At 39.5% G+C, this 27,740-nt stretch overlaps 1 protein-coding gene across 2 annotated transcripts; it reads left to right on the forward strand.

The window, feature by feature from the left end:
- Nucleotides 1–2,754: 2,754 nt before the first annotated feature.
- On the forward strand, nt 2,755–26,945 carry paplna (papilin a, proteoglycan-like sulfated glycoprotein). Of its 2 annotated transcripts, XM_038729508.1 has the most exons (28): nt 2,755–3,037; nt 5,846–5,908; nt 6,304–6,407; nt 10,053–10,113; nt 10,414–10,516; nt 10,642–10,772; nt 12,070–12,193; nt 12,395–12,475; nt 12,613–12,785; nt 13,534–13,657; nt 13,778–13,904; nt 14,048–14,113; nt 15,919–16,123; nt 16,884–17,060; nt 17,150–17,300; nt 17,823–17,903; nt 19,124–19,319; nt 19,598–19,682; nt 20,096–20,222; nt 20,467–20,950; nt 22,492–22,650; nt 22,731–22,858; nt 23,672–23,726; nt 23,875–24,021; nt 24,308–24,435; nt 24,710–24,818; nt 25,438–25,613; nt 26,196–26,945. In XM_038729508.1, exons 2-28 carry the CDS (start codon nt 5,852–5,854, stop codon nt 26,354–26,356), a joined length of 3,720 nt encoding a protein of 1,239 aa, XP_038585436.1. In that variant the 5' UTR covers nt 2,755–3,037; nt 5,846–5,851; the 3' UTR covers nt 26,357–26,945. The 2 variants fall into 2 exon arrangements, with proteins under 2 accessions (XP_038585436.1, XP_038585437.1); XM_038729509.1 differs by lacking the exon at nt 14,048–14,113 and having other exon boundaries at nt 2,756–3,037; nt 26,196–26,356.
- The last annotated feature ends 795 nt before the right edge of the window (nt 26,946–27,740 follow it).

The following is a 27,740-nucleotide window of genomic DNA, read 5'->3' on the forward strand; positions in this document are numbered from 1 at the left end:
GCTAAAAAGTTCACAGTTCAACAGCACAAAAAAAGATCTTACGTCAAGATCAGCTGTTGTCGACTCACCCGCGAAAGTCAGTCAGTCACAAAGTGCTGGTGAAGTTTCTGCAACCATCAAACACACCAAATCAGCTCTACGCTGTTTTATTTCTTAACACAGATCAGTCTTTTTTCAGTTAATCAAATATCATTTATCTATGAACTCCATAGTTCATAGGCAAATATGGTACTTTTTTCTCCACTACATTCGTCTAATTTACAGATTAAGATTTTACATACAAAACAAATGATCAGTTGATAAAATAACATGCGATGTTATATATTAAACTATCTAACAGCGTAAAAAATATTGAAGAATAGCTTCACCAGTTACAACATTAAAATGCTGCTTACACATTGATTCATCAACAATATAATAATATTCTATATGATAGTCACTCACTGGGAACAGTACTTTTACTTTTGATACTTCAAATACATTTTAGTAACAGTACATACATAATTTTACTTAAACAACATTTTCAGTCCTTGACTTTGACTTGTAGCCAATGTGGTATTGCGTACATCTTCTATCACTGCCTCATACTGGTAATGATTGTACACTGTACAGAAAATATACTCTGGTGAATATTGTACATGGATTATGCTGCACAAGCTGTTTGGAGAAACTGGATGTACATGATATGCTGTTTGGGAGCTATAAAGAAATGTTAAAGATTAAGATGGGACTGCAGGAAGTAACTCAGTTTCAGTTTGATGGTCCATTGAACTTGGTGTTAAGACTGAGTAGATGCCTAGTTTGCATTTAGGTTTGAACTTTCCTTCCCTTTAGTAAAGTTATTGTTACCTGTGAAGTGCTTTGATTTTATAAAGTCATTCAGTTTTGCCTAAACATGGAAAATGATTCCTCAGTGTAACCAGAAAAACAAACATGTGGCTTGAGTGGGTTTTGGGGGGAGTTAAGACTGTTTTTCTTTGGTTTATTCTCACATTTCACACACCCTCTCTGAATGAATCTCACACAAAAAAACTAAAACAAGCATCAAAGATGTAAAAAGTAGTAGCTCAAGACAAGTACACATTACACCCAAGATGTATTTTTACGTGAGCCTACAACTACATAACTGCACAATTTCAGTTTTGGGTGTTTTACTTAAGAGGCTAGTTGGGGTGTTTAGAAAAACCTCACCCAAGAAAGAGAAGAGGGGAGGGGGAGGGGTACAATATTTTTGGGAAACATATATTGGCAAATGTTAAATGTAGCTTTGGTAGTGGCACTGGTGGTTTCCTCTTTAAAATCCCAAATAATCACTTTTCCATGTTGCTTTGATGCAATTTTAACATGTTCAGTAACATGTTGTAAATTCTTCTGAAAGCCTTTGTGCTGTTGTCTTTTGAATTATAGAGAACACAAAATCAAGACTCAACTCAACTTAGAGGGCTGATTTCAATTATTTGTTTGTTAGTTTGTTGTTGGTTTTGTAGTCCGAGCGCCCTCTTTAACAGCTCAAAAATGTAATTAACATTGTTTCTAATTGAATGATAATTGCTTATAAACACAGTTTTGAACTGCTAAGAGTCTGAGACCCCAGCTGGAAAATTGGGGATAACATATAAAACAATTTCTATATTTTGTCACCTTCATCAAATGCACAAGTCCAGTTTGTGACAAAGGTTGGATAAATTGCAGTCACCACAGCATGACTTGTAAAAACTTTTATGTCCTGACTTTTCCACTCCACCATCAGGTAAAAATGTCACTTTTTCTACCTGCAAAATTAACAACTTTTTCCACCAGCCTCACCAATACTTTAGTGCTAATTCACAAATATTAGCATTTTGTGAAACCATTGTGAAACATGTTCGCATGGCCACAGAGGGACTAAAGCTGGTAGATTGCCTCAAGTGATGTCACTCGAGTCAGTGTCGGTCAGGTGGAGGTGATGAAGATATTTGAAGAAGCTTGAAAACGAAAAGAAATCTGGCGGTGTTGAAAGAAGTGAGCTTACCAGACTTCTGCAGCCCATTCCTCATCTCTGCCTGAGGCTTGCGGCTCAAGGCTACATTAGCTGTTACACCAGAATCTCTGACAGAACTGTCAGCTGTTGCATTGTATTGTGGGTAATGTAGGCACCATGTTTTGACAAGGAAGAAGAATGCATAGAATAAAAAGATATCTCTGCTGCATCAATTTTAATTTAAACTGTCAGTTGTGACAGCACAAAGCTAAATATTTTAAATCCCTATAAGCTGTGGTTTGTTTTTACACGTGAAGTACAGCAGTGGAGTCTGTGGGACTCCATAGTATGAGGACATAAAGCTAATGTAAAGAGACACATGGTTAAATCATCATATTGAGTCCTACTAAACATACAATGCAGTGAACTTTAATTTTGACAAAGTGAGGTAACATTTGGGATCCATTTTCAGCTAAAAAGTATAACCCTGACTTTCCATTATACCCAAAACTGTCAAGGGACATGACTTTGTATGATTACCCTGGTATTACATGTACGGTATGTACAGTGGGAGAGCAGTATAATGAGGCGTTGGTCGTAGCAAAGTGGGAATAAACGTTTTCAAAACCCCATGTAGGATATGCTTATCACAAACGCACACGTTGATTAAGTGTTATTTTTACAGTCTGAAATTACAGACTGCACGTAAAAAGATGCCCAAGTCTGTCAGGACGGGCTGTAATTGGGTTGGATGAGCTGCTGGTTTAAAAGCGCGCCGATGACGCCGCTACGGAGGTTTAACCAGCAAGACTTTCTCTCCTTCTTCTGGTCGGTTTCCTGTTGGTCGCGAGACACATAGAGAAAGACAGGGAGGGAGGGAGAGTGGGAGACAAAGGTTTCCAGCCAGATAACCCTCCTCATATATTGAGGACACTCCGGATTTTTACAGACGCATCTTCAAGACAAAGTTCGGGAGAGACACCAGCTGTCAGTCCCAGTGCGTCCTGCAAGGTCCTCCGCAAGGATCCACTGGCGGTTTGCGACTCGAAGAAACCGCATTGAAAGCCACTGAACAGGGTGAGTAGCCTAAAGATTTCACCTACATGACCCCTATATTTATCTATTTTGCACTTTGGAGGACTTGGCCGCTCGGCGAAAACGGTCAAATATAGGCCCTAAGTTTTAGACTGGGAGATTAAAAAGATAATTTGTTAATAGCTTGACATAATTATGGTCATGGTGCACTTCTTTTACGAGAAATAACTAACGTAACTATGTATAAACAAAAACTAACCCGCCAGACATTTTTAGCCTACACTAGAATAATATTATTAATTTTATATATGGACTATTATGGAGATATAGGATGCTGTCTATTTATTATTAAATCTTTATAGAAATAGGCTATAATAGTTTCCTTGAGGATCGATTTTCTAGAGTCTAGAAAATGAATCTAGACTGACCAGGTGCCCTGCGCAGACTAGTCCCACACACAGCATACAGAGCACAAGACACTGCTTGCCCTTTCTGCCTGACGAATAATTGTTAATTTGGTTGGATAAAGCCTTTATGAGCAGGTACAATAAGAAGTGAGGGATGCAGGTGAAGAATATAATTTGCACTGGAAGGATGTCAGTGTGACCGGACATCCTTTAAGTCAGATTAGTCAATGGAATGATTATAAAGTTATCAGACAAGAATTTGTGTAGCTGATTATTAATTTAAGATACTTATCTAACAAAAAAAGGCCAGCCTCTCGAAATGTGAGGAGCCAGTGGCTTTGATTGGGTTCTATTGCTTAGCTTTCTATATCACCAGTATTCAAAGTATGTGTTGACTTTAACATGTCTACAGTGTGTTTAGTAGTTGTTTAGTGGATGTGTTACTGAGGAGCAGTTTTGAAACCATTTGAAACCGTGCATTGTTCTTAAAGGAACTTCCATCCATCCATCGTCAACCGCTTATCCTGCGTACAGGGTCGCGGGGGGCTGGAGCCAATCCCAGCTGACACTGGGCGGAAGGCGGGGTACACCCTGGACAGGTCGCCAGTCCATCGCAGTCTTAAAGGAACTTGATTTTAAAAAATGTCATTGTAAAAATACTAATTTGTATCCAAACTTAAAAAGGCTATCTAATGTTTAATACTCACTTACGTTTAAGGCCAATATTCAATTAGGCTGCAGTAAGGATGAAATGGTGAATCAATTAATGGATTTGTTGATGGACAATAAATGAGTCCACAGCAATTTTGGCATTCAAAGGAATTTATCAAGCAAAAATGTCAAACATTCATCAGTTCCACTTTCTCATAATTTAAAGATTTGCTACTTTTCTTTGTTTGATGAACTGAATATCATTTGGTTTTGGACCACTGGTTGGACTAAACTAGCAATTTAAAGACATCACTGTGGGCTTTGGAAACTTGTAATTGCATTTTATCAATATTCTGATATTTTTTTGGACTAAATGATTAAAAAAATTGTCAACTTAATTGAGAATGAACTGTATCTTACTTTATCTGTGCAATTATTGAGCTGTAAATTTAACCTGTTGGGTAGATTGCCACCACCCAGGGGCGATGACAGTATTTAGTTGCTCAATTTGGGGCTTTTGGCACAGTGAGGGTGTTTGAGTGAAACAGATCAGACGTTTCTGCTCTCCTCTCTGACACAATCATCCCTCTGGCTTCTTGTCTGTTCGCTGTGGGGTGTTCATGGCTAAAGGGGACTTTCCCTCACTGCCGGGGCATTTGGTCGTCATGGCAGACACGGTCAGAGGTGGTTTGGCAGCTTCACCCCCCCCCCCCCCCCCTCCTTTCTCCCTCTCAGGCAGGCATTAGACCAAAAACCAACAAACATCCTCTCCACAACAAAGGATACATTTTTAGCTCAGTTAAGGAATTAAGTGATGAGATTGTGAATGAAAATGATATCGTTGGTATTTAAAGTGTTGGTCACTTTACATCGAGGTGTGGCATTAAAAAGTATTAATAAAGATACATTTCAACACATCATTAGGTCATGCTTATGTTATCTTTGTTGGAATGTGAACTCCACATAACTTACTTATAAGGGGCTGCAATTAACTTAATTTGGTGATTATTTTCTCCATTAATCATTTAGTCCATAAAATGTAAGAAAATTGTGATAAATGTCAATCGCTATTTGCCATAGTCCATAATGACATCTTAAAATGTCTTGTTTTTTGCGATCAATGTCCCAAAACTCAAAGAAATTCAGTTTATTATCACAGAAGACTAAATAAAAAGACATGTACTGCAATTTGAGACGCTGAAGCCAGTAAATGTTTTGGCAGGAAGGAAAAAAGATTAATAAATGATCAGAATTGCTGTTAGCTATTTTCAGATGATCGACTAATTTCATCCATTTCTAGATTACTTCCTCCTCTGTGGATTGAAAGAATGTCATCAAAATGTATAGTTCCCTCTCTAAAACCTCTATGTAATGCAGATCCAGCTGTTGATTATCTGCTGTGGTTGGTGTCTCCAAAAGAAAACCACAGAACATGCTGTTACCTCGTTCACCGTGTTTGTTCAGTCTGATGATCTGATTAAATATCTATTATGTAATCACTGCTACATAACACTGATTTATAGCGGATTTATGTACCTGGCAATACAAAACTGAGGCTGATACTCTGTTTGTTTTTTATTTTTTTTTTGTGTTTACTCTTGTTGGATCAGATAAAAAGAGGTTTTGCTCAGAGAACCCTTTTAGTCTCTTCAATGTTATTGGCCTGTGTCTCACATAAGTTACATTTTCCTCTCCTGTTAGGCTGGCTTGTTTCCAAAAAAGTTGCTCAATGTGTAATAGCCTCTATTAGTCACAGCGACTAAATCTGGATGCTTTGTTTTTCTTTTGTCAGGCAACAATGAAGATTCTCCTGCTTCTGGTAATCCTTCAGCTGCTCTTGGCTCCAGCGCTCACGGTAAACAATGAAAGCTGAATGCAAAGTCGCCACCAAAACCTGAGACATCAATGTGTTTTTAGAAACTTAAAAAACTCCCCGCAACTCTTAAAGGATAAGTAGGTAGCTAATAGATGGATAATGGAAGAATAATCAATTATAACTGCAAAAAATCAACAATTGTCAGTTGCATTGTGTAAAACTAAATGCAACATTACATAATAGTAACATAATGATAAGTATAATGGCAACTGGTGTCTGAAACATATTAGGGACATATTAGACAATGCAAAATCGTCAAGACTCACTTCATTCACTGAAAATAATAATGTTATAACTCATGTTATAAAGAAAACACTTTATAACATGAGTTAATGTTGTTGTTTTTTAACATACTGATGTTGTCTTGTGTCCAGGTGCCCAGTGTGGATCACTGGGACTCGTGGGGTCCGTATGGAGAATGCAGCCGCAGCTGTGGCAGCGGTGTGACCATGAGAACCAGACGCTGTATCACCCTCAGGTATGTCTCCTGCCTGTATTTATCTATTTTTAATGCACCTACATGTGTTAATATAAACATGCCTGTGCTCATGTATAAACACACGCTGCACACAAACTCAAAGTCAGTCTCTCTTTAACAATCTCAGTTCATTGTGAGGCCCTGAATACACACACAGGTTATTTTCTCCTGTTTAAATAAAGCTAATTGTGAGGTTCATGGGCACAGACTCTATCTTGATTGTAAAAGAATGCCTTGAAGTCACAAGGACGTGGGCTTGTCTTACATCCAAAAACACACTGCAGGGAGGGGCCCTTTAACATTAAAAGGATTTCTCTTTGCTGGGTGTTGCCCGTTGGCTGCTGAAGGGGATCGGATGGGGAGTGAACATTTCTATCTGCCCTTTTTGGCTGAAAAGACTTTAGAAGCGGTTTAAAAGAATCTTCTTCCTTTGCTGCACACGTGTTTTGGTACCATTTCTTTATATATGGGTTTCTGACCATTTTATGTTGGTTTTTAAAGCTGCTTCTCTCTATATGTAACTGAACAGGACAAAGTGAGGAGTGATAAAGTCATGTTTGCTGGTGTTGCCAGCTTGTATGTAAAGGTTACTCGTGTTGCTGGAATCCAGCCGGCATGTTGCCTCATGTAACACATAAAAGGGAAGTGGCGTATTCAAGTCATTCAAAATCCTGCTTAAGTAAAAGTATGAAAGTATTAGCAGCCAAATCTAAAGCATCAAAAGCAAAAGCACTTCTGGCCCCTGTGACTGATTATTATTATATATGAAGTTATTAGATCAATATTGATGCATCACTGTGTACGCAGCAATATTACTGTTGTAGCTGGTCAAGATGTAGCTAGTTTTATTACTTTATATATAAAGTTAAGTAGTTTAGTCCACTGAGTTATAAGTGTAGTAGTCCACAGGCCATAAGTAAAATCTAAAAAAATAAAGTTACAACATAAATGTGTGTTGTTTTTTTTCTTTAATCGTTGCTTTTTTGTGAACTATTACATATGTTTATCTTTTGGGGCCTTGAACTTTTATATCAAATTAACATTAAATTACATTAAATTAAATTAAATGAAACCCTCCGAGAAGTTTAGAAGAAAAATGTCTCTTTGGTGGAACTGCTAGCAACTCACAGACATTTGAAACGTGACAATTGACAACAACAAGACAGATTTTGTTTAGTAAGAGGTCACAAGCCAAACAGGGTTGGAAGCCACTGGTTTAGGTTGTATAAGTAGCATAAAATGGAAACCTTCAAGCAAGGTACCTCAAAAGTACAGCACTTAACCTTCCATCAGCGTGTTAAAGTTTTTTTTCAGTCATTAAAACAGTTAGATAATTTGGGCTTGAAAATATGTGTAACGTCTGCAGTTCTCCAATTTTTATGCTTTTGGTCTTTAAACAGAAGAAAGTATCCCATAATGCTGGTTGGTGAAAGTAGCTTATGGGACAGCTGTTGTTATTAATATCTGCATACCCTGCTTTTAATAGTACAGAGCCTAAATAATAACTAAAAATTGTACTTTTGAGTAATCTTTCTCATTAATTTGTCACTTTAATCTCAGAGAATTCCTGAGTTTTGTCTCGCAAATATATGACTTTATAATCTCAGAGAATATTATATTTTATTTATTGTAAATTTGTGAGGTTATTTCTCATAAAGTTATCACTTTAATGTGTTTTTCTAATAAATTTACATCTATAAATTTGGAAATTATTACCTCCACACCTTTATTATTACTTTTAACTCAATGGCCCCAATACGCTGCCGTACGCATGTGATCTGCAACAGTCAAAAAAGTAATTTGTCATTCATCAGTAACATTTTCTGTGTTTGCTGTCTGTCTGACCATTAAGTGCTCGGTAGAATGTAGGCGTGCCTCAGTAATAGAGCAATAAGGGAATATGATAAATCGGAAAAGGTTATTTTTCAGAAGTAACCACCAGGCACAACATGTCTGTAATGAGCTGTTTCTTTGAACATCTCCAAACTGTTTTCTGATTCACCTTCTTTGATATTTTGTTGCATTTGTGTGAAGACAAACTGTAGGAAAATGTAGTATTTCACATTGAATATTGACAATAAGAGAAACAGCCTGTGCAGAATAAAGTGACCCCTGATAGAAATACTGTAGAAAAGTGATGTTTGGAAGATTTCCATTGATCTGTCTATCGGCGCTCCATAAGATGATGTTTTCAACATGTCCGTACAGTCAGTCAGTGAGTCAGACAGTCTGTCAGTGATTTCCCCTCTTTAGCAGAATGATAAATAAGAGGGACTTGGATGAACTCTGTCATATCTTGTCTGCCAGGTTTGCCAGAATCACACCTTTAAATACTATGATTAGACAGACATTGACTCATTGTTTGCTTTACAGGAACTCCCATTTTGCCCAACATTCAGTTTAGTATAAAATATCCTGAACACCATCCATAGGACTCACACTTTAAAGTGTTGCAAGTGGCATTAAGGTTGTCATTTTGTCATGGCATATAATCTATTTTCATTTTGTGTGATGAATAAAATGTCTTTTCCCCCCTTTTTATTATGTTTTATTTTAAATTGAAAGTCATGTTTGATGCTCCAAATGTTTTTTCTTTTCTCAGGTGAAAAGGTGTAACGGCTGGATGTCACTGAGTGTTTGGACATGTTTTAGTTTCAGTTTTGGCGTGCTGACAGGAGTGTCTCTTGTTTTTAAGCCTGAGGGCAAGTACTTTTGGAAGTGACTTAATCATGAGTTATCATCATGGCTGGAAGGGAGGGTGGCAAAACAATCTCCTGTCTCACGGATCACTGCTGTGTGCATGGTGTACTAGTTTTGGGCTCAGTTGTGATGATGTTGAGGCTTCTCCTGTTGCTGAGAGCTATTTTTTTTACAGGCACAGATTAAAGACGATTGCCACTTAATGTCAGAGCTGAAACTTGTTATTTCTGCACTCGCAGACAGTCTGTATTTGCATACTTGCACTGTAGCCTCACCTAGTCATTAACGGTTTCCATGAAGTTTTTTAATGAAACTTTAGTCAGAAATGATGCAACAGTGGATTTTTACAGCACCAATAAGGCTGATGTAAACACATATTTGTGGCTTAAAGGGACACTCCCCTGATTTTACACATGAATGTCAGTTTACTTGTCATGAGGAGTTTCTACTCAGCATGTGGAAACAGTTGTTTAAAAAAATAACACTGCTAATGACATCGTGGTTATCTCAGTTAGGTGTGGGGGTTTAGGAGGCAGAGGGGAGGTCTCATGAAAGATAGTATCCAGTTGCATTGGGAAACTTAGGATCCAGCATTTTTGGAGCTTTACCTATCTATAAGAGAACAAAGTCAGGATATCTCGTTCTCTGCTGGATCACTTTTGACCATCCTTTTTATGTCTCTTACTGATCCACCAACTTTTTGAAGTGCAAAGCTAAATCACTACAACCTTACAACTGAATATATATCATGTAAGGCTTATGTGACTCAGACCATCAACTCTTGTAGCTTTGCAAAGATATAGCAGATAACACGTCACAGATTCCTTCTTCTTAGTTCAGCTTTGAGAAACTACTTCATCCGTGGGTTTTAAGAAAATAATGTTTAAATTATCCAGAAAAAACACTGTCACTGTCTAATACTGATGCATCATTTTCTACATACAGGGCTGATGGAGGACACAACTGTGTGGGACCAGACAAGTCTTACCGCTCCTGCAACATCCAGGTGAACTAACACATCTTAAGCTCTTTTCTCTTCGACATTTCATCAGTGTATGGCCTATAAACATGCTTATGCCTGTGATAAATCCATAACCGAGCTGTCAGAAAGGATGAATGACAACTAACGTTAAAGCTAATTAAAGGATCATCTGTAAGTAGTGTGTTTCTGCCATAATTAAATAAACCATATATATCATGTTTTTGTTATCTCTATTTATAGGATGTGTCACTTTTTTTTAAACTTGAAAGTGTTTCTGCTTAACTGTCCTTTGACGTCGCCGCCGCCTCCCATTGTTCCACTCAGGACTGTCCGGAGGGCTCCAGGGATTTCCGTGAAGAGCAGTGCTCCCAGTTTGATGGGACTGACTTCCAGGGGAAACGCTACAAGTGGCTCCCATACTATGGAGGTCAGAAGCAAAGTAAAAGTAGTAGTACAATACAGATACACATACATATACTAAGGTTCTACGGCTGTAACATGGGGAGAAGAGAGAGAACCTACTTTCTAAAATGAAACATGTCCCTCTGACAGCTGAGAACCCCTGTGAGCTGAACTGCATGCCAAGAGGAGAAAACTTTTTCTATCGTCACCGCAGCTCTGTGGTTGATGGTACGCCCTGCCACCCAGGACGCAGGGATGTTTGTGTTGATGGAGTCTGCAAGGTAGGTAGCACAGAAAATTAACACACATGTGATACTAGATGAAAGGTAAAATAATAAGAGGTCCAAATAAAATCTGCTCTGTTAAGATGATAATCTTTTGAATTTTTATGTCAGAAAGCATTTGTTTCTTGATTTGATTCTTGAGATACAGTTTTATTTCTAAATAGCATTTTTTTTTTTTTACCTCTACATCACACAGGGTTTTAGGTTTATGGCTCACTGTAGCCCTAAGATTACAGATTAGCATGGCACTTGAGCTAGCCAAAGGAACATTTTGGCCTCTCAAGTGCAACACTCCCAACATAAGTGTGCTATATGAAATTCAGATTTATCACCTTAAAGGAGAACTACTTCTTTTTAGGGGATAAGATGCCATAATCAGAGGTTCAGTTCACACAAAGTCCTGGTTTACAGCATAACTTCATTAATTAGAGTGGACACCGTCAGAGGATTAGTTTCACTATGTTGTAATGTCAAACACTTATTATCACAGAAACCTTTTCCTCATAAAGCACCTCCTCTATTTAGCCTCTGTCATCATGTCTTCATCACCTGCTCTGTGGGAAGCAGCTTTCCAAAATCCACTCTGTTCCCTGGTCTTACTTTTGAACCTTGTTGTTCCTTTACTTTTTTTAAAGCTGATTTCAGAATCGCTTGGTTTCAGAATTGCTACTCTCACAGAAACATTGTGTTTACACAGATTTTCCCGTCTCTGACACCTTGTAAAAGCAGATCTGGGATTGGTTTGGCCCCTGAAACTGCTATTTTGTGATTGGACTTTTGCCTTTTGGAGTGTTTAGATGTAATGTTGACTTGAGCACATTTTGTTGTGTTATATATTTCTTGCTTGGTCACTTCTCTGTAAAAAAAAACAAGGGTTCAGCTGTTGGATTTTTAAAGACCAATATCAAATACCAATACATTTGCCTAAACAGACTACATTTGATGGTTAATACTGTATTGGAAATTGTCCATTTTCATAAGCACAGCACTTCTAGTAAGTATTTCTCCTTTTTTTTTTATACTGTTACGATTGAACACTGTCTAAACAGCATCTGGACACTAAAGCTATGCTATAAAACTCTTAGACTCTAATGAGGAGTGAAAGATGAATTAAATTCGTAGGAGACACAATATGTAATCCTTGTTGAAGGTTTTGCAAACTGTGTAGAAAGTTTGCAGTTTCTGTGTTCAGGGAGGAACGTCTGCTATGAATGAAAGGTCAATATCACTGTTTAACTCTGGCACAAATTAACCTTTTGCTCATGAAATATTTCCTTACTTTTTCCTTCTTCAGCGTCTGGGCTGTGACAATATGTTGGAGTCTCCTCAGCAGGAAGACCCCTGCCTGCAGTGTGGGGGTAACGGACAGTCCTGCTACAGAGTCAAGAACAGCTTCTCTGTACGCGACCTGCCAACTGGTACGCTGAACATGTTATTTTTAACTTGGCAACACACTGTCAGATGTGTTCAATCATCACATTTGTCACACCAGCAAATTTCTCCATCACCGAGGTACCACAAAACTCTTAAGAGCAATGTCAGAGATGCAGATTTTTTTTTAGTATGACTTTGCAGTATTTTGTATGTGTGAAAAGAGTTATGTCTCATTTTCTTCTCAGGCTACAACCAGATGTTCATCATCCCTGTTGGAGCCACCACCATCAGCATCAGAGAAACGGTGGCCACACGCAACTACCTTGGTGAGTTTGTGTTTCACGTTTTAGAAAACAAACTAGTAGAGCATCAGAAGAAATCATTTAACAGCTTGCACATAATTCAGCAGTATGTTTGATTATATTCTGTACATACAATGACTGTAACCTCTATGCGTGGCCAGCTATCAAGAACCTGCGTGGTGAGTACTACCTCAATGGCCACTGGGTAATTGAGTTTTCCAGGGCGACACCGATTGCTGGAACTATGCTGTACTATCAGCGAGGAGCTGAGGGTGACAATGTCCCTGAAACCATCATTGGCCGTGGCCCCACCACTGAACCCCTTGTTGTTGAGGTAAGACTGAACATTCACTGAAATAGCTTTGACTTTCATTCTTTCATTTATTTTCTTTGTCTGACAATTATTAACTCTAAATCTTTCTTTAAAGCAGCTATAATCAATAATAAGCGTTAATGTCCTGTAAAGGCTACAATGGTTCATTACAGCCTATGTGGTGTTGGTGGCACAAAGACACTTATAGACACCACTAATAGCTCCAGAGGAGTGCAACCTCTGACATGTATAGCAATTGTAAGTCGCTTTGGATAAAAGCGTCAGCTAAATGAATAAATGTAAATGTACAATAGAAAGATTAAGCAACATATTGATAACTTTGATTTACTGGGTATTACCATGTTACATTGGTCCTGTGGGTGGCTATAGGCGAAAGATCACTGGGTCTTTAAAATCTAAGGAATTCATAATTTTTGGTACATAAATGTGTTTTCTATGTTATTTTATTGTTAACCCTATATTTATTATTTCTTAAATTATTAGATGTGCTGTTGACAAGGTGGAATTTGGGCCTCATTTCAGTGCAGTAAGGGAGTCACCAAAACATTAGGATTCAAACTCTGGGGACCATGCATATCTATGGTACATATAATGGAAACGTGACCAGTAGTCTTAAAATAAGTTGTCATGGACAAAAGTGGTGGTCAAGGAGAATTGTTTACAAGGTTTTTGATGTTAGAGGAAATGTGGAGTGCTCAGAATCTCAGTTTTGTAAATTTAATCTATATTTGCAACCCTTTCCTCTCAGCTGATCAGCCAGGAGCCAAATCAAGGAGTGGAGTATGAATTTTATCTTCCTAATGGACGCTCCAGAGACGGCTACTACTGGAGTTTTGGATCATGGTCTGCCTGCAGCAGAGAGTGTGGATCAGGTCAGCCTCTCAGAAAAACACTTAAAAATAGCTGAATGTAGATCAGAACTTGTTTAAAGCTTTTTGTAACCTGTTCCGTGGAAAACAAGCAAGTCCGTTCTCATTGCATTTCTTCCCTAGGCTACCAGTCTCGTTTGGTCTTCTGCACCATTGATAATGAGGCCTACCCCGATTATCTCTGTGCATCTCTGCCAAGGCCACAAACCAACCGTACATGCAACCCGCATACATGCCCACAGACTCGCAGGTAACATTTCAGTAGACTTTAGCGGAACTTTCTAAGGTCAACAGCATCTAGAGGTTACTTTTGTTCCATTGTAAGTGATTTTGACAAAAATAACCTTCAGACAGCTTCTTGACTGTTGTTGGTGTGTTATGACTGTCTGAAAGGATGGCGTACCAGTATCCACCACAGTTGTGGAGACCCTCAGAAACACCCAGAGCCTATGTATTAAGGTAACCCAGGGTCTGTAGTCGTAGTGAAGGTTTAGGTGACTGCAAACACAGGGGGAAGTCATTATTTTCTCTAATCGCTGATTTCCTGAGCATGCACAATCAATTTTAGTAATTCTCTTAATTGATATCCATCCTGTCTTTCACTTTGATAACTTGGAAAATGAAAAACCTTTAACTACTAGCTACTGAAGTGCCATCAAAAACTCTCCCCCTTCATATGTGTTTGACTCTAGCATCTGTGTTTAGCGGAAAGCCTGTTCCTCCATATGGGCCGAGAACAAAGGCGCGGGGCAACTGTCCAGCTCAGAGATGTCCTTTCAGCCTTTTAATGATCCTCATTTTTCCTGGACACATTTAATGTCTCTCTCCATGGAGACAGAATAGTGATTTGACGCCAGATTTCCATTCAAAGCCCTCCTACTTCTTTAACCTCCCAACCTCTGGCCTCTTCACCCGATAGCTGAGCTGGGCTGCTGCTTGATTGCTTTAGCAAACTGTAAAACACTCTGTCCATTAATGTAACTGGTGGGTTGTGAGGTGTTCACGGGTTAAAGGTCGTCATGCAGGGGGTGTTGGGTGCATTTGAATGGGACACAGCAGCAGTGGTGGTAGTAAAGAGCCAGGGCCTCAGTCAGTGACTCTCTGGTATTTCCTGCTTCTTTTCTTTGATGCTGCTGCTGCTCAGAAACCTGAGATGTTTATGAAGCTCGGGTGACGCTAAATGCACACTCATTATCCCTCAATTGAAAGATAAACTGCATGGAAGGACAGAAGCAGTATGTGTGTGCTAAAGTTGGAATAGAGATTGGGAGATAAAATGTGAGCTTGTTGGTCATAATTTTGGTTTTTAGATCTGCTTTCCAGCCTGTTTCTAGTAATTTAGTGTCTATTCAAACTAACCAGGAGGGGAAAAAATACTTTCTGTCTTTCAGCTGTGAGTGACTGGTTTCTGGATTTTCTTTAACACTGCAGTCTCTAAAAGGATGTGTTGTTTTTAACATAATCGTGTGTCTAGTAGTTTCTTTCAGTAGCTGTCTTGTTAAAACAATGCATCCTTTTATGAGCATTTCATTTGAAGGGTTTCATTCCAAAACTGTCTATTACTCAAATACCGATTTCAATTATTCCTAAAATCATTTTGAATCAATTAATTGTTTGAAAATGTAAAATAAATGGACACAAATTTCAAAATTCAATTTATCTTTGAAAGTTGTTTATCAAGCAAACATGCTAAATGTTGTTCCAGCTTCTCAGATTATATGTTGCTTTTCTCTGTTTAAAAACGTTATTTTGGACAAAACACAAGGCTAAAAAGCGGTGTTTCACTACCTGTCTGTTTAATCTCTGAGCATCTCTGCTCTGTGTGTTTTTTGTGGTCACTGGTCAGAAGTGTGTCTATTGCATCTGTAAGGGATCCTGGAGTGAACTTTTCCTTCACTCCAGCAAGGTGAGAAGTTAAACCACTGGATGTCTGCCAAACACAAGATTATCAGGAGATGTTATGTTGCTCTTTAATGCTGCACAAGCATTTATATCAAAGTTCCCATGTCACTGGGCAGAAATACAAAGTTGGACTTCAATAGAAAACCATCTCTGCTAACTGAGATGCTCTAGATTCCCCAGATTTTGAAATGCCCACATCATATTCTATGTCATATTGATTCTGCTCAGAAATATTCACCCCCTCTTTTACCAGACAAGAACTTTTCTTTAAAATTTTGGAATGAAACCCTCAACATTTTCTCTGTACTACATCTTCTGACCTCTGTTTATGGTCTCCGCTCCCTCCCGGGGGGGTTTCCCAGCTGGAGAACGGGTGAGTGGAATACCTGCTCAGTTACCTGCGGGGGAGGCTCTCAGGTGCGCAGAGTGGAGTGCGTCTCCCATGATGCCTCGGGCCCCCGCGTGGTGGAGGATGCCATTTGTGCCGCCTACGCTGAGGCACCGCCCACTCTACAGACCTGCAACATGCACAAGTGTGCAGAGTATCGTGCGAGTAGATGGAGCGCGGTGAGTGAACAATCAAAACGTTGGTGACCACAGAGAGGGGAAAGTGATTCAGACTAAACAAACAATTTGCCAATAATAAGCAATTAATGGGCTGTATCAAATTGGTGCAAAATCTGCACCGTTCTGTATTCATACTTAATACAACAATACTATGTTTATTAGCACATTTAGCTTAGCACAACTAGATTGACTGTTGTTTCAAGTGAAAGTGAAGATAAGTGAAAAAAGAATAATAAACTCATCAAATGAGACAAGCAATGAGGCTTTGTGACTTTGCTACTATCTTTTTTGGGTTAGATTGTAAACCTTGTAAAACAGGTGAAAAAATTTATTTAGGTAGGTGACAAAATGTACTTCACGTCAGCTGGAAATAAAAATCTTTGTGGAATTTGAAAATGTCTTTAAAACAGCGGTATGGTGTTAAATTTTAAGGGCTTTTCAAAAAGAAGGAAGAACAGATGCTTAGATCTCTGACTTAAATGTAATCATCAATGCAAAATTCTAAGATGTAAAACCAAGATTACATGGGAAGCCAAGAAAATCTGAAAAGTCATGTAAGCCTTGAAGAACAACACTAAATGCAAGTTAGAGTGCACTGGATGGAATAACAGACTCTTAAGAAATACAAGCTGCAATTTTTAGTTCAGATTTGACTTTTTTTCTTTTCTTGCACTTGAAGTGATATCAAACAATATAACTGTAAGGCCTCAACATTTAAGAAAATAAGAAAGAAATAAAATCTGTGCTGTTGTGTTTGCAGTGCTCAGTGACCTGTGGGTCAGGTGAACAGACCAGGGAAGTCAACTGTGTTGGTTCAGGAGGAATGAGGCTGGAGGAAACATCCTGCAGGACTTTGCTCCGTCCAATTGCTGTCCGACCTTGTGAGATGGCGGCCTGCCTGAAACAGATCAGCTGGCACGTCGGAGAGTGGGGACTGGTGAGCAGGAACACAAACACACAAACATTCATCTGCAGCTATTGTGGCAGTTTTCATTGGTTATAATCTCTCTCTCCATTATCCTCCAGTGCACAACGAGCTGTGGCGGCGGCTCACGAGAGCGCCAGGTGATCTGCTCAGACCAAGAGAGGAACCTGTACCCAATGGACCAATGTAACGCCAATCCCAAACCTTCCACAGTGGAGCGGTGCAACACCCAGCCCTGCTACAGCCCACAGGGTGACCACATGCAGATTAAGCTACTAAATTAGGCCTCTTGCTCCTGCAACATATACTTTCATGCTGTATTGTTGTTTTTGTCACTTATTCTGTATTGCAAGAGTGAACACATAACATTACACTGCATAATTTGCATTATTTATAATATTTAAAATATTGCATTTTAATATTATTTAATATATTGCAGTGTTATATATATATTTTGCTGTACTTCAAATGACATTTTAATTAGACTAAATGTTCTAAATATCTCTGCAGCTCTCTCTTTAGAAAAATCCTGGAGGATAGAAATTGAAGTTTTCTCTCTGTAAATAATTTCTAGGGTAAAGAATAAGTGACTGAACCAGTAAGAACTAGTTAGCGTCACTGAACAGACAGTCACCTGCTGAAAATTCATCAAAAAAAGGGAAAACATATTACAGCATCAACAATTTGGTCTTCATCAAGATAATTCATCCACTCACCTACATTGTGTACTGAGCTCTTGTTGTTTTGTGTTTGTTCTACCTGCTCTTTGTGCAGTTGTTCCCAGCATTCAGGACCCACGAGGACACGACAACACACAGACTGTTTTCCAGCCCTATGTGCCAGATCACGCAACAGGTTTGTCTATGAAACTAAGGATGTGTTCACAGCCCAAAAATTTTGTGTGCAATGTGATAGAGATACCATTTTAGCTGCTGCAATTTACTCAAAAAGTCAAGAATAATTGAATTGGCACAGAGCAAAAACTGTCAGACTGTGGCTAAAGATGCATCAACTGACAGTGGATTTGTGTACCACTTTCTAAAGGTTCATAGTTTATAAAGGGGTTAATAACCTGGAGGTAACTGCTTTACTAATGATTAAAATAATGTATCAATGATTTAATATCAGCATTAATAATGAAGCCTTTTGGTTCGCCAAGTTGGGAAAAATGATTTTGGCTGGTGTGTATTCTCCTCCACCTTTCTGGCTTTTTCTTTTTCTTTGCAAAAACATTTTTTTCTGTTCTCACTTTGTCTCTTTTAGTAACTCTTTAACTCACCAGCAAAACCTGTCCAATGACAGTTACCACTCACTCTCTGGGAAAGATCAACTAAACATTAATTAACAGGAGATTAGATTAACATTTATAACTGCAACATATTTCTAGAAAAATAAACCTTTTCCATTACAATTTGGCCCAAAGAAAACAAAAAAAGTAGGTGTGATGGCAGCCTAATAATTGCTACCCTTCAGTTCCCCTAAACCCCTCCTCTCTGCTGATATAACTCCTGTCACTTTGTGCCCATTAGTCCCCCCCCCACCCTTTCCCCCCGTCCTGTCCCTGTCCCAGCACTAATTATCCAGGCCTGATTGACATGTTTTCAGGGGTCCACGGGCACTGTCAGCTTTACTTAAAATATTTCCAAAGCATTGAAGTGTGCAAGTGCTGGCTGCTGTGTTTTTGGCATGTTCTGGGATTCTGCTGCACCGTCCCAGTGGTCACGAATTTCAAGTTTGAGGTCTAGTGTGTGTTCATTCCCCGTGAGATTGTTTATTCATTGTTCCAATTCATTCTCCGCTGTTTCCTGTTTTATATTTCCATAAACAAATAGTTAAGTACTGTTTTTTTTTTATAATTATATGCATTTGTTTTGTAGCAGTTCTTTTCTTATTTGCATGCTTTTGTGTTTTAGCTTCCTGTGAAGACTGTGTGGCCTCAAGCACAATAGCTTAGACTCTTTTGTAAATTTTCTAAAGCGATGTGTGAACTTCTCTATTGCTTTGTGTAGCCATGAACTGTGGAGGTCTAGTTTGCATGTACAATGTGTGAAATCCCCCACTTGGTTTCATCATAGTCCGCAGGCCTGAGACGGACCCAACCCAGACAAACACGGTTCACGACCCTCACAGTTCCGCCCCGGCCCCCCACTGCAGCCAGTCCTATTATGGCTGCTGCCCAGATGGACGTACTTCAGCCGGAGGCCCCCAGGGTCTGGGCTGCCCACGGGCCCCAGCTTCCAGTCCTGTCCAGCCATCATGCATTCAGACCAGGTATCCAGCTCCAACCTTACATTACACTGTGGTTGAGGTTATATATAAAGTCCGTTTTAGAGCCTTTGTCTGGGTGTCACTTTCATGACTGTGTGACCACTCTAACCAGAGATTGTTTGGCATTACACATGACCACACTAACTACCCCTAAGTGACCAGGCAGAGGTTGAGGTTTTCTTAGAAATGTCAAAGAAGCACATATTTGTTATTTTTGGCATAAACTTTCTGTACAAAAAGTTTTATTCTTTGTACTGTTCCCTTCTTGTTCTGTGTGTCAGTTACGGCTGCTGCAGAGACAGAGTGACGGCTGCTCAGGGCCCCAACAAGGAGGGCTGCGTGGAGTATGTGGCCCCTGCACCCACTGTAAGCAATGTTTTTTCATATGTTTTCTGGCTTAGACAAACTATTCTATATATGATATGGGAGACAGTGCTGGAAATGTTCTGACTTGGTCGACCAGAAAAGTAAGAGATATTTGCTTATTGAAAGGTATCAATTGTCCCCCAGAATGAAACCTTAGAAAAAAACATCTCAGAAACATCAGCAGAAAAATGTTATTTGTAAATCTTTTGGGGGCATAGACAATTTCTCCTCACTGATTTCCTTTATTATTGTTTTTATGGCAGTTATAGCACTTCAGACGAGGAAATCTCCTAAACTCCAGCTAGTGCCAGCTAATAGGCATCAATGAGAAAAAACATTATACACAAAAAACTATGTGGCAAGTTTTTTTTTAAAACGCCATTCCTCTAATGTGTCATGTCATGTTTCCTCAGGCTGCTCCTTCTGTTCCCACTGAGAATGCAGCACAGTGCCGTACCACCACCTACGGGTGCTGTTATGACCGCACCACACCTGCTGTAGGGCCCAACGGGGAGGGCTGCCCAAACCCACCCAATCACAGTAAGGGACTGAGAAGTTGCAAATACATTATTACACAATAATCTCTGTTTTTTGTGTTCTTTATCTCCCATTTGTGAAGAGAATGTTTTCCTACCTCTTTGTCATCAACTAGTATTAATTCTTATGTGGATCTGTGTAGTAGAACCACAGTCTTTTTCTATTGGCCAATTAGAAGCTCTACTGCCAGTGATTGAGGGATGTGCTGACAGAAAATAACTTTGCCCGTTCTGTTTCCTTGCTGTAGTTGAGCGCTCTATCTGCTCCCTGCCTCGTGCTGCCGGCTCCTGCAGCAACTGGATATCACGCTACCACTACGACGTCATCACCTCCAAGTGTGTGCACTTCTGGTATGGAAGTTGCCACGGTAACAGTAACAACTTCATGTCCCGGGCTGAGTGCCAGAGGGTGTGCCAGGTGCCTGCACCAAGCCAACAGGGTCCGGGGCCAGTCGCTCCAGCGGGAGAGCCAACTTCTAGAAGAGAATCTACCCCTGGAAGGGCCACATCTGAAGGAGGCACCGTGTCTGAAGCAGGCACCGCATCTGGAGGGTCAGCAGGCAGGGGGTCACGCAACATGGGGAGGATTTTCACAGTCCAGGGAGGCTCGACCAGCGGCACCGGCAGACAGGCCACAAGTGCCGCCACCCATGCCCACAGAGCTAGAGTCCATATGCGCGTGCGCCGGCCTTCACCTGCATCTGCTGCCCAGCACACCGTCCCAGCAGCGAGGTAAGATCCTGAAGACCCAGGGAGCATGGCGAAAAGCTCACTCCCTGCCCCAGCACCGCCTCATAATGCTGTTAACAGCCTTTATACCCCTGCTGAAGGAGCCCCAATCCACTCAGCTCTGCCAAAGAGTGAGCTGAAGGAGATTGAAACACCATGCACAGACAAATCATGTGCATCATTCACTTTCCCCAAAGTATTATAATGACGTTTATGTTGTTTATCATTGTGTCATGTATACAAATATTCCCAGCCTGCATTATTCTGCAAGTCCTACATGACTAAATTTATATAAACCAGATCCAGAATTACGTAATAATACGACAAAATGTCGTGTAATCAATAAAATTACTAATGAAGCAACTGTAATTGTAAAAAGCAAGAGAAATCAAAGACTAAATTAATAGCCAAGCTTTTGAGATAAAATCATCTAACTTAAAGAGTAACTTAACACCCGTGAAAATCTGACCTTGTGATTTAACGCTTCACCTTGCTGCTATGACGTAGAAGTGTACTTCAGGGTGTGTCAGTCATCATGACATCACTGTTAGACGTGGTGGCTGTAGTCAGAGAAACAGATCTGAAACATTTAACCAGAAAGAACCTGGTGTTAAGATACTCTTTAAAGACGTTATATTAAACAGCCATTCCCATTTTTATTATCTGTACAACACAATATTTCATGTGTTACATGTGCTTAATTTTACGTATATAGATGCACATTAATCTTGTGATGCTAATATAATCAAAACCCTTGCTTTGTTAAATTGACCTTAGTGATGCTACTGTACGTCCAGCTCCACAGACTGTCGCTCTCACGCTTGCCTAAGTTGCAACACCTTGTTTCTTCCTTTAACCTCAACAAAACATCTGGAGAAGTTGACAACCTCACAGCGATCCTAAATGGACAGCTCTTCTGTTTAATGCTTCGGGGACTTTTCACTGTCTGTCTAGAGTTAATGTTTGTCGTCTTGTGCTTATTTGTGCCTGCTACCTCACTGTGTCAGTCGCCACCACCTCTGGGCTTTGTGTTGTCACCAGGATGTCATTAGATCCAAACTAATAAAGGTTCTGCTGTGATGCTTCATGTGTCGTTGTATGTGTGTAATCACTAAACCCTGTCATCTAGTTGTTTCTGGTGTAAGGGAAATTATCCTTTGTCTCTGTGTGTGACACCATCAGCTTTGATTTTAAACTTTTTTTTGGATTTGTAACACACAGAACTTGCTGTTTTTTGGGTGAAGGTTGCATTGTTTGTCTCGTCATTTTTCAATTTGCATGTGTGCCATAGCTGGGTTTCTTCCCTGTCTTTTCTCTCTGAGCTTTCTCTGTTGAACTTCTGAAGCCAGGTTGTGGGCGATCTTTATGCTTGCTTTGGTGACCACTAATAAAAGTACCAACAGTAGAGCATAAAGTGACTCTTTCATTCCCTTCCTCCCTTTAATCTTCTCTTTCTTTGTTTCCCAACTTTCTCCTGCCTGCCTCCTTTTCCTTCTTTCTTTCCTTCCTTCCTTCCATCCTTGTATCCCCTCCTGTTTCCTCAGTTTGACCCTCGGAGAAGTGACCATCGATAAGACCGACCCCTCGACAGTGGAAGCTTTAGTTGGCCAGACAGTGGTGCTGCCCTGCAGAGTCAGCCCGCCACCATCCTCTACTGTCATTGTCGAGTGGAGAAGAGACGGCATCCCTCTGTCTACGCACAGGTCAGTTGCGGCTTAATATCCATTTAATGTTGCTTTCTTTCATTGTGTGTGCTTTACCTCTTTGCTTGCATTTTCTTTAGGCATCACCAGCAGCCCAGTGGTTCCCTGTTAATTGGTCCTCTCACTAAGTCAGACTCTGGTTGGTTCTTGTGCATTGCAACTCGTGAACAGGAGAGAGACCACCGCTACATTTACCTGTCTGTCACAGGTAATGCAGTGAATCTGTACGAAATAGTTTGATGTATTTAGTAGATTCATCATAGAATAATTCTTGTATATGATTGAAATATCTCAACAACTACTGGATGGATGAAATATGGTACTGAGAGTGCACAGAGAATGAGCTGGAATAACTTTGGTGATCCCCTGACTTTTCCTCTGGCGCTGCCATCAGGCCAAGACTGATTGTTTTGTTGCCTCTGATAAAATACCTGTAATACTAATTACATTCCCATCAGCCTCAGATGTACTTTGTGTTTAGTGCTAGTAAGCAGATCTCGGTGGTGAACATGGTGGACATTGCACCGGCGAAACATCCGCATGTTTGCGTTGTCATTGTTGGCATTTCACTTTAAGCATCGCTGTGCCGTAGACTTTTTGTCTTGGTCATTCTAAATTTATGCTTGTTTTTTAATATGGACAAAGAAAATTTTTTTCAACATTTTGTTATCTTTTTTATCATACTGTAAGAAATCTACATTTTTTAATTCTATCTACAGATTAAAAACCTGCATAGATATAAACAGAGTGTAGATTGTCCAGTAAATTCCAAAAAACTTTCACCCGGTGTACAATCGTCTAATTGGGGCCAGATTCGGTCAAATCTTAATTCGACCCACTTTAACCCCAATTAGTTTGTCACACGAAAATCCAGAAGACTGAGGCAAAGCCTTGATGTCATAGATGATGTCATAGATTGTGTCAGAACATGCTGACCACCATGTCTTTACACACGTGACATGATGTGTGAGTGAATTATGACAGGAGCATTCACCCAGTCGTGTGTGTTTGTGTCTCATAGAGGGATCATCTCAGCTGATTCCTACCTCATTGCCCAGAGATGTTCCTTTCCCTCGGTAATAACAATCTCTCTTTCTCTTCACACAGTATTAGTAATACTTTGCAGTCTTTCCAGTGTCCTCTCTGATGTACATTAAATGTGTGAAGCTGTAAATGATGAAACAGTCGCTGACATCAGCTTTCTGTACCTGTAATTTCTCTCAGGTTCAGTATCGAGCGGTCAAGCTCTTCTTTGCTGGAAATGCGAGCAGGACAAACTGCCAGACTGCCCTGCACTATTGTCCCTCCTTCAGCACTTCAGTCTGTCAACATTCAGTGGACTAAAGATGGACAGACCCTCAGTGACTCAAGGTAATTATCATTGTACATCATCATGAATGTGAAGGAATTGTCTAGAGAAAAACAAAAGTTTTTGATGTGCAAGGTATTCCATTGGTCAAAGAAATGATCTTGTTACAAAAAAAATATGATTAAGCTGAAATCTTATATGCAATGAATATGCAAATATTAACAGTTTACTAACTACTAGAAATAAGTTGTCTCCTACTTCACTGAAAAGTCTATTCCCACTGTATGTGCACTGAATGTTTCCACATCACACTTGCATGAGTTTCTTATTGGATCATGATGGTTGCAGGTATACCAAACATTCAGATGGCACGCTGATCATCGGCTCTCTGAAGCCGGGGGACTCTGGTGTTTACACATGTACAGCCTCCACTCAGCAGCAGCTAGAGCAGAAACAGCTGCAGCTCAGAATCCAAGGTAAGTTTAATTAATGTCTTAATGTCTGTCATCAAGCTAAACACAGAACATGCAGCTGTAAACACGCTCACTAGAACTGTGTGTTCCTTGTGACTGCCAGACATCTACGGATGTTGTATTTTCAATAAATCACCACCAGAGGTCAGTATAGCTGGATATCTTTAAGATATACAGCAGTGTTCCTCTGGGGGGTTATCCAAAATAATTCAGTGTAAACCTGTGAGGGTTTTCAGGTTGGAATAAATCACCATTGCTTTCTTGTTTTATTGTCCAGCTGACCTGAGGATCACCACAGCTCCTAATAACATCCAGGTGTCTGAAGGCAGCACAGCTCTGCTCCCCTGTGTGGTGTCAGGGGACAACGTCAATATAGGCTGGTCCAGGTAATAATTTGCATTTTTAAGCTCAAGTATTTATTGTGTTAGACCTGATGATGAATTGATCCTTTATTTTGGGCCCAAGAATAATCAGCACAGCAAGGAACTGCACTTACAGAGTTTGGTTTAAAAGTAAGATATAAAAGTGACAAAATAAAAAAAAAAATACTTTGCTAATAGGGTTTTATATATATGAAAGATATTCAGGTGATATTTGTCTGCCAAAATAAAAAAAATTAATGGGAAGTTAACTTTAAAAGCCAACTCCCCATAACATTCATATGTTTCTTTTGCTTTCATTAACATGTACGTGATCACAAAGTTTATCACTCATGAACCCACATAAACATATAACATATATTAATAATGATAATAATAAAATTATCATTTCTTCTGTACAGTTTCTCAAAAATAATATCTAAATTACTTTATAAGAACATCCAGTAGATAAAAACAAACACTATACTTGAATTTCTACATACAAAAACATGGATTTTATAAGGTAAGGAAGTCTTTTTCTTCACTTGAGGTTGATGTGAACTGATTTTCGTAGACAACAGGAGTAAAAGGTTCACAAAGCTCATGTGCCTTAACTGGCTTTTCAATTGTTTCACTGTCACTGCAGAAATGGTGTACCAGTGCGTCCAGACGGTCGTAACATCCTGGTGTCTTCCGACGGCAGCCTGATCCTGAATAACGTAAAGCCTTCAGATGAGGGCACTTACACCTGTAACGCATACACTGGCATCTACTCTGTGAGTGCCACGGCTGAAGTTAGAGTCACTAAAGACACACATCAAGGTAGGAATAATAATCTAACTCAGCCACCCTTACACTTTTATGTTCTCATTTGCAATACAGTACACATATGAAGAAAATCATAGTTTGAACCAGAGTCACCAGGTTTTCTTAGATGCCATCGTTTAGAAAGCAGTCTTCAGCTTTCATATCTAGTTAAAAATTTGTTTTCTTTTGGTTTAAACTATGATTTTGACAACAAAATTGGTTCTAAAAAAAAATAAGAATGCCATAGCCTGATAATGAGACTGAGCCTTGTCGTTATTCTGACTACAAGTATTTAAATCACTGAAAAAAAGATGTGGGCATCAATCTGAATCAGCCTAACGAGGCATATGTTTTCAGCAATGTTGGAAAATCCTTTTCAGGTAATACAAAATAGACAAGATCTGTGCCATGCAGGTGAACAAACAAGCAGAAAGAAAGTGTAAAAGACTGGCATTGTGATTCACCTAGCTTGATGTAGTCACTTCGAGATTCATTTACTTCTACAGAACACCACACAATGTTCTGGTGTGTTGAACTTATTTTATGACTCACAAAAACAAGTCTAAATGGGACTGTCTTTCAACTCTGCTGTTGCAGGTGTTGATGTGCCGCCAGAATGCGTGGACCAGCCTGAGCTTGCCAACTGCGAGCTGATAGTTTACGCCCGACTTTGCTCCAACTCATACTACTCCAGTTTCTGCTGTGCCAGCTGTACCAGGCATTTGCAGAGAAACGACAGGTTTGGTCGGCTAGGCTAAAGCCGCAGAGGGTTTAAAAACTCTGGGATGGGTGGGAGAGACGACAGGGGACAGGTGAGTTTTGGAGGACTGCATTTTGAAAACCTTCCAACACCGAACTTCTGCAATTGCCAAAAGGACTCAAAACACTCATATCTGTTCACAACCACAATTCAAGAATGCAATGAAAAAGGGACTGATTACTATAGATGAGGTTAAATCTATAAACACTGAAACATTAAACAGGGGCCTTAAAATTAAACGTACAGTGTAAACCTATAAAGTCTGTTGACTGTGATAAATGGTCTTCTTACTTTTTCAAAATAAGTTATTTACTCACTGGACCTTACTGCACACATTCTCTGTTTTCTAGAGAATTATTATGATTTCACTTTCAGGTCACTGAATGGATTTTACATGTCAACCCAGTAAGCCCATCACATGTGAAATGATTCCATCTCTGCTGAACTGTTTTGACCACTGCTCTTTTTTTAATCAGTATTTTGGCATCTCACTGATAAAAATGTTGTATTTGCTTTTCGTATTGTTTATTTTTATGTAAGTATTTGATAATAAAAATAATATTTTGATAAAAGCTCCTGGTGGTTCGGATTACTGGAGGTGAATCCTACACATGTGTTTTCCAGTTTGCACCACCAGGGGTCGTTCAACATGACAAATGAAATGTCTCACTCAGCAGCTTCATACTGAAGATCTGGGTGAAACTTTTTCTTTGAATCTCACTGCTGAACTGTGTCTTAGATTACATGACACTTCTAAATATATTTAAGTTACTGTTTCAAATTTTATTTGACCAATACCAGGCCAGTATTTCACTGAAATCTGTGGTCGCTGAACAGCTCATCTTAGCTCAATTTTACTTTAATACCATCACCAGGATGGAGAGGTGCTGAGGTCGAGGCTAATTTACACCAGATGATTTCTCAGTTACATCAATTAGGCTTCTGGTGTCACACATCTAGACACTGTTGGTATGTTACACTCGTTATTATATGAGCAACATCATTTCTTTCAAAGGTTTCAGAACATTATCTAATAGGGGTTTATATCTGTTGATGGAAAATACCTCCTTCGGAAGATAATTGTCTAATATTAGGTTTGATTAGATGGGAGAGGAGAGAAGGGAATATTTTACTCATATTTTACTGAGTCTTTACATGGAAATTTATGTGTACAGCAGTACAAGAAACAGTCTCTAAGATGCATCAAACAGATAAATCACTATTTAACTGTAAACTATGACTGTTAAGTAAGTTACGTTCAAAAGTGAGCATATTTTTGGTATTGTATATTTTTTATAGAAGCCAAGTAATCTGTGAGAAACTCCAAGTAGAGGTGCTGCTCCTTTGCGTTGGAAGGTGCTAGTTGAGGGGGTTTGGGCATC

Source organism: Micropterus salmoides, unplaced genomic scaffold, assembly GCF_014851395.1.
Source record: "Micropterus salmoides isolate LMB-PRFRI ecotype aquatic unplaced genomic scaffold, ASM1485139v1 Ms_hic_scaffold_19, whole genome shotgun sequence".
NCBI lineage: Eukaryota > Metazoa > Chordata > Actinopteri > Centrarchiformes > Centrarchidae > Micropterus > Micropterus salmoides.

Bases quoted from the DNA above. Each gene is read 5' to 3' on its own strand.
- paplna (XM_038729508.1), top strand. From the start codon at position 5,852: ATGAAGATTCTCCTGCTTCTGGTAATCCTTCAGCTGCTCTTGGCTCCA. The intron at 16,124-16,883 runs GTGAGTGAACAA...TTGTGTTTGCAG, and splicing joins GTGCGAGTAGATGGAGCGCG to TGCTCAGTGACCTGTGGGTC. The intron at 20,223-20,466 runs GTAAGGGACTGA...TCCTTGCTGTAG, and splicing joins CCCAAACCCACCCAATCACA to TTGAGCGCTCTATCTGCTCC.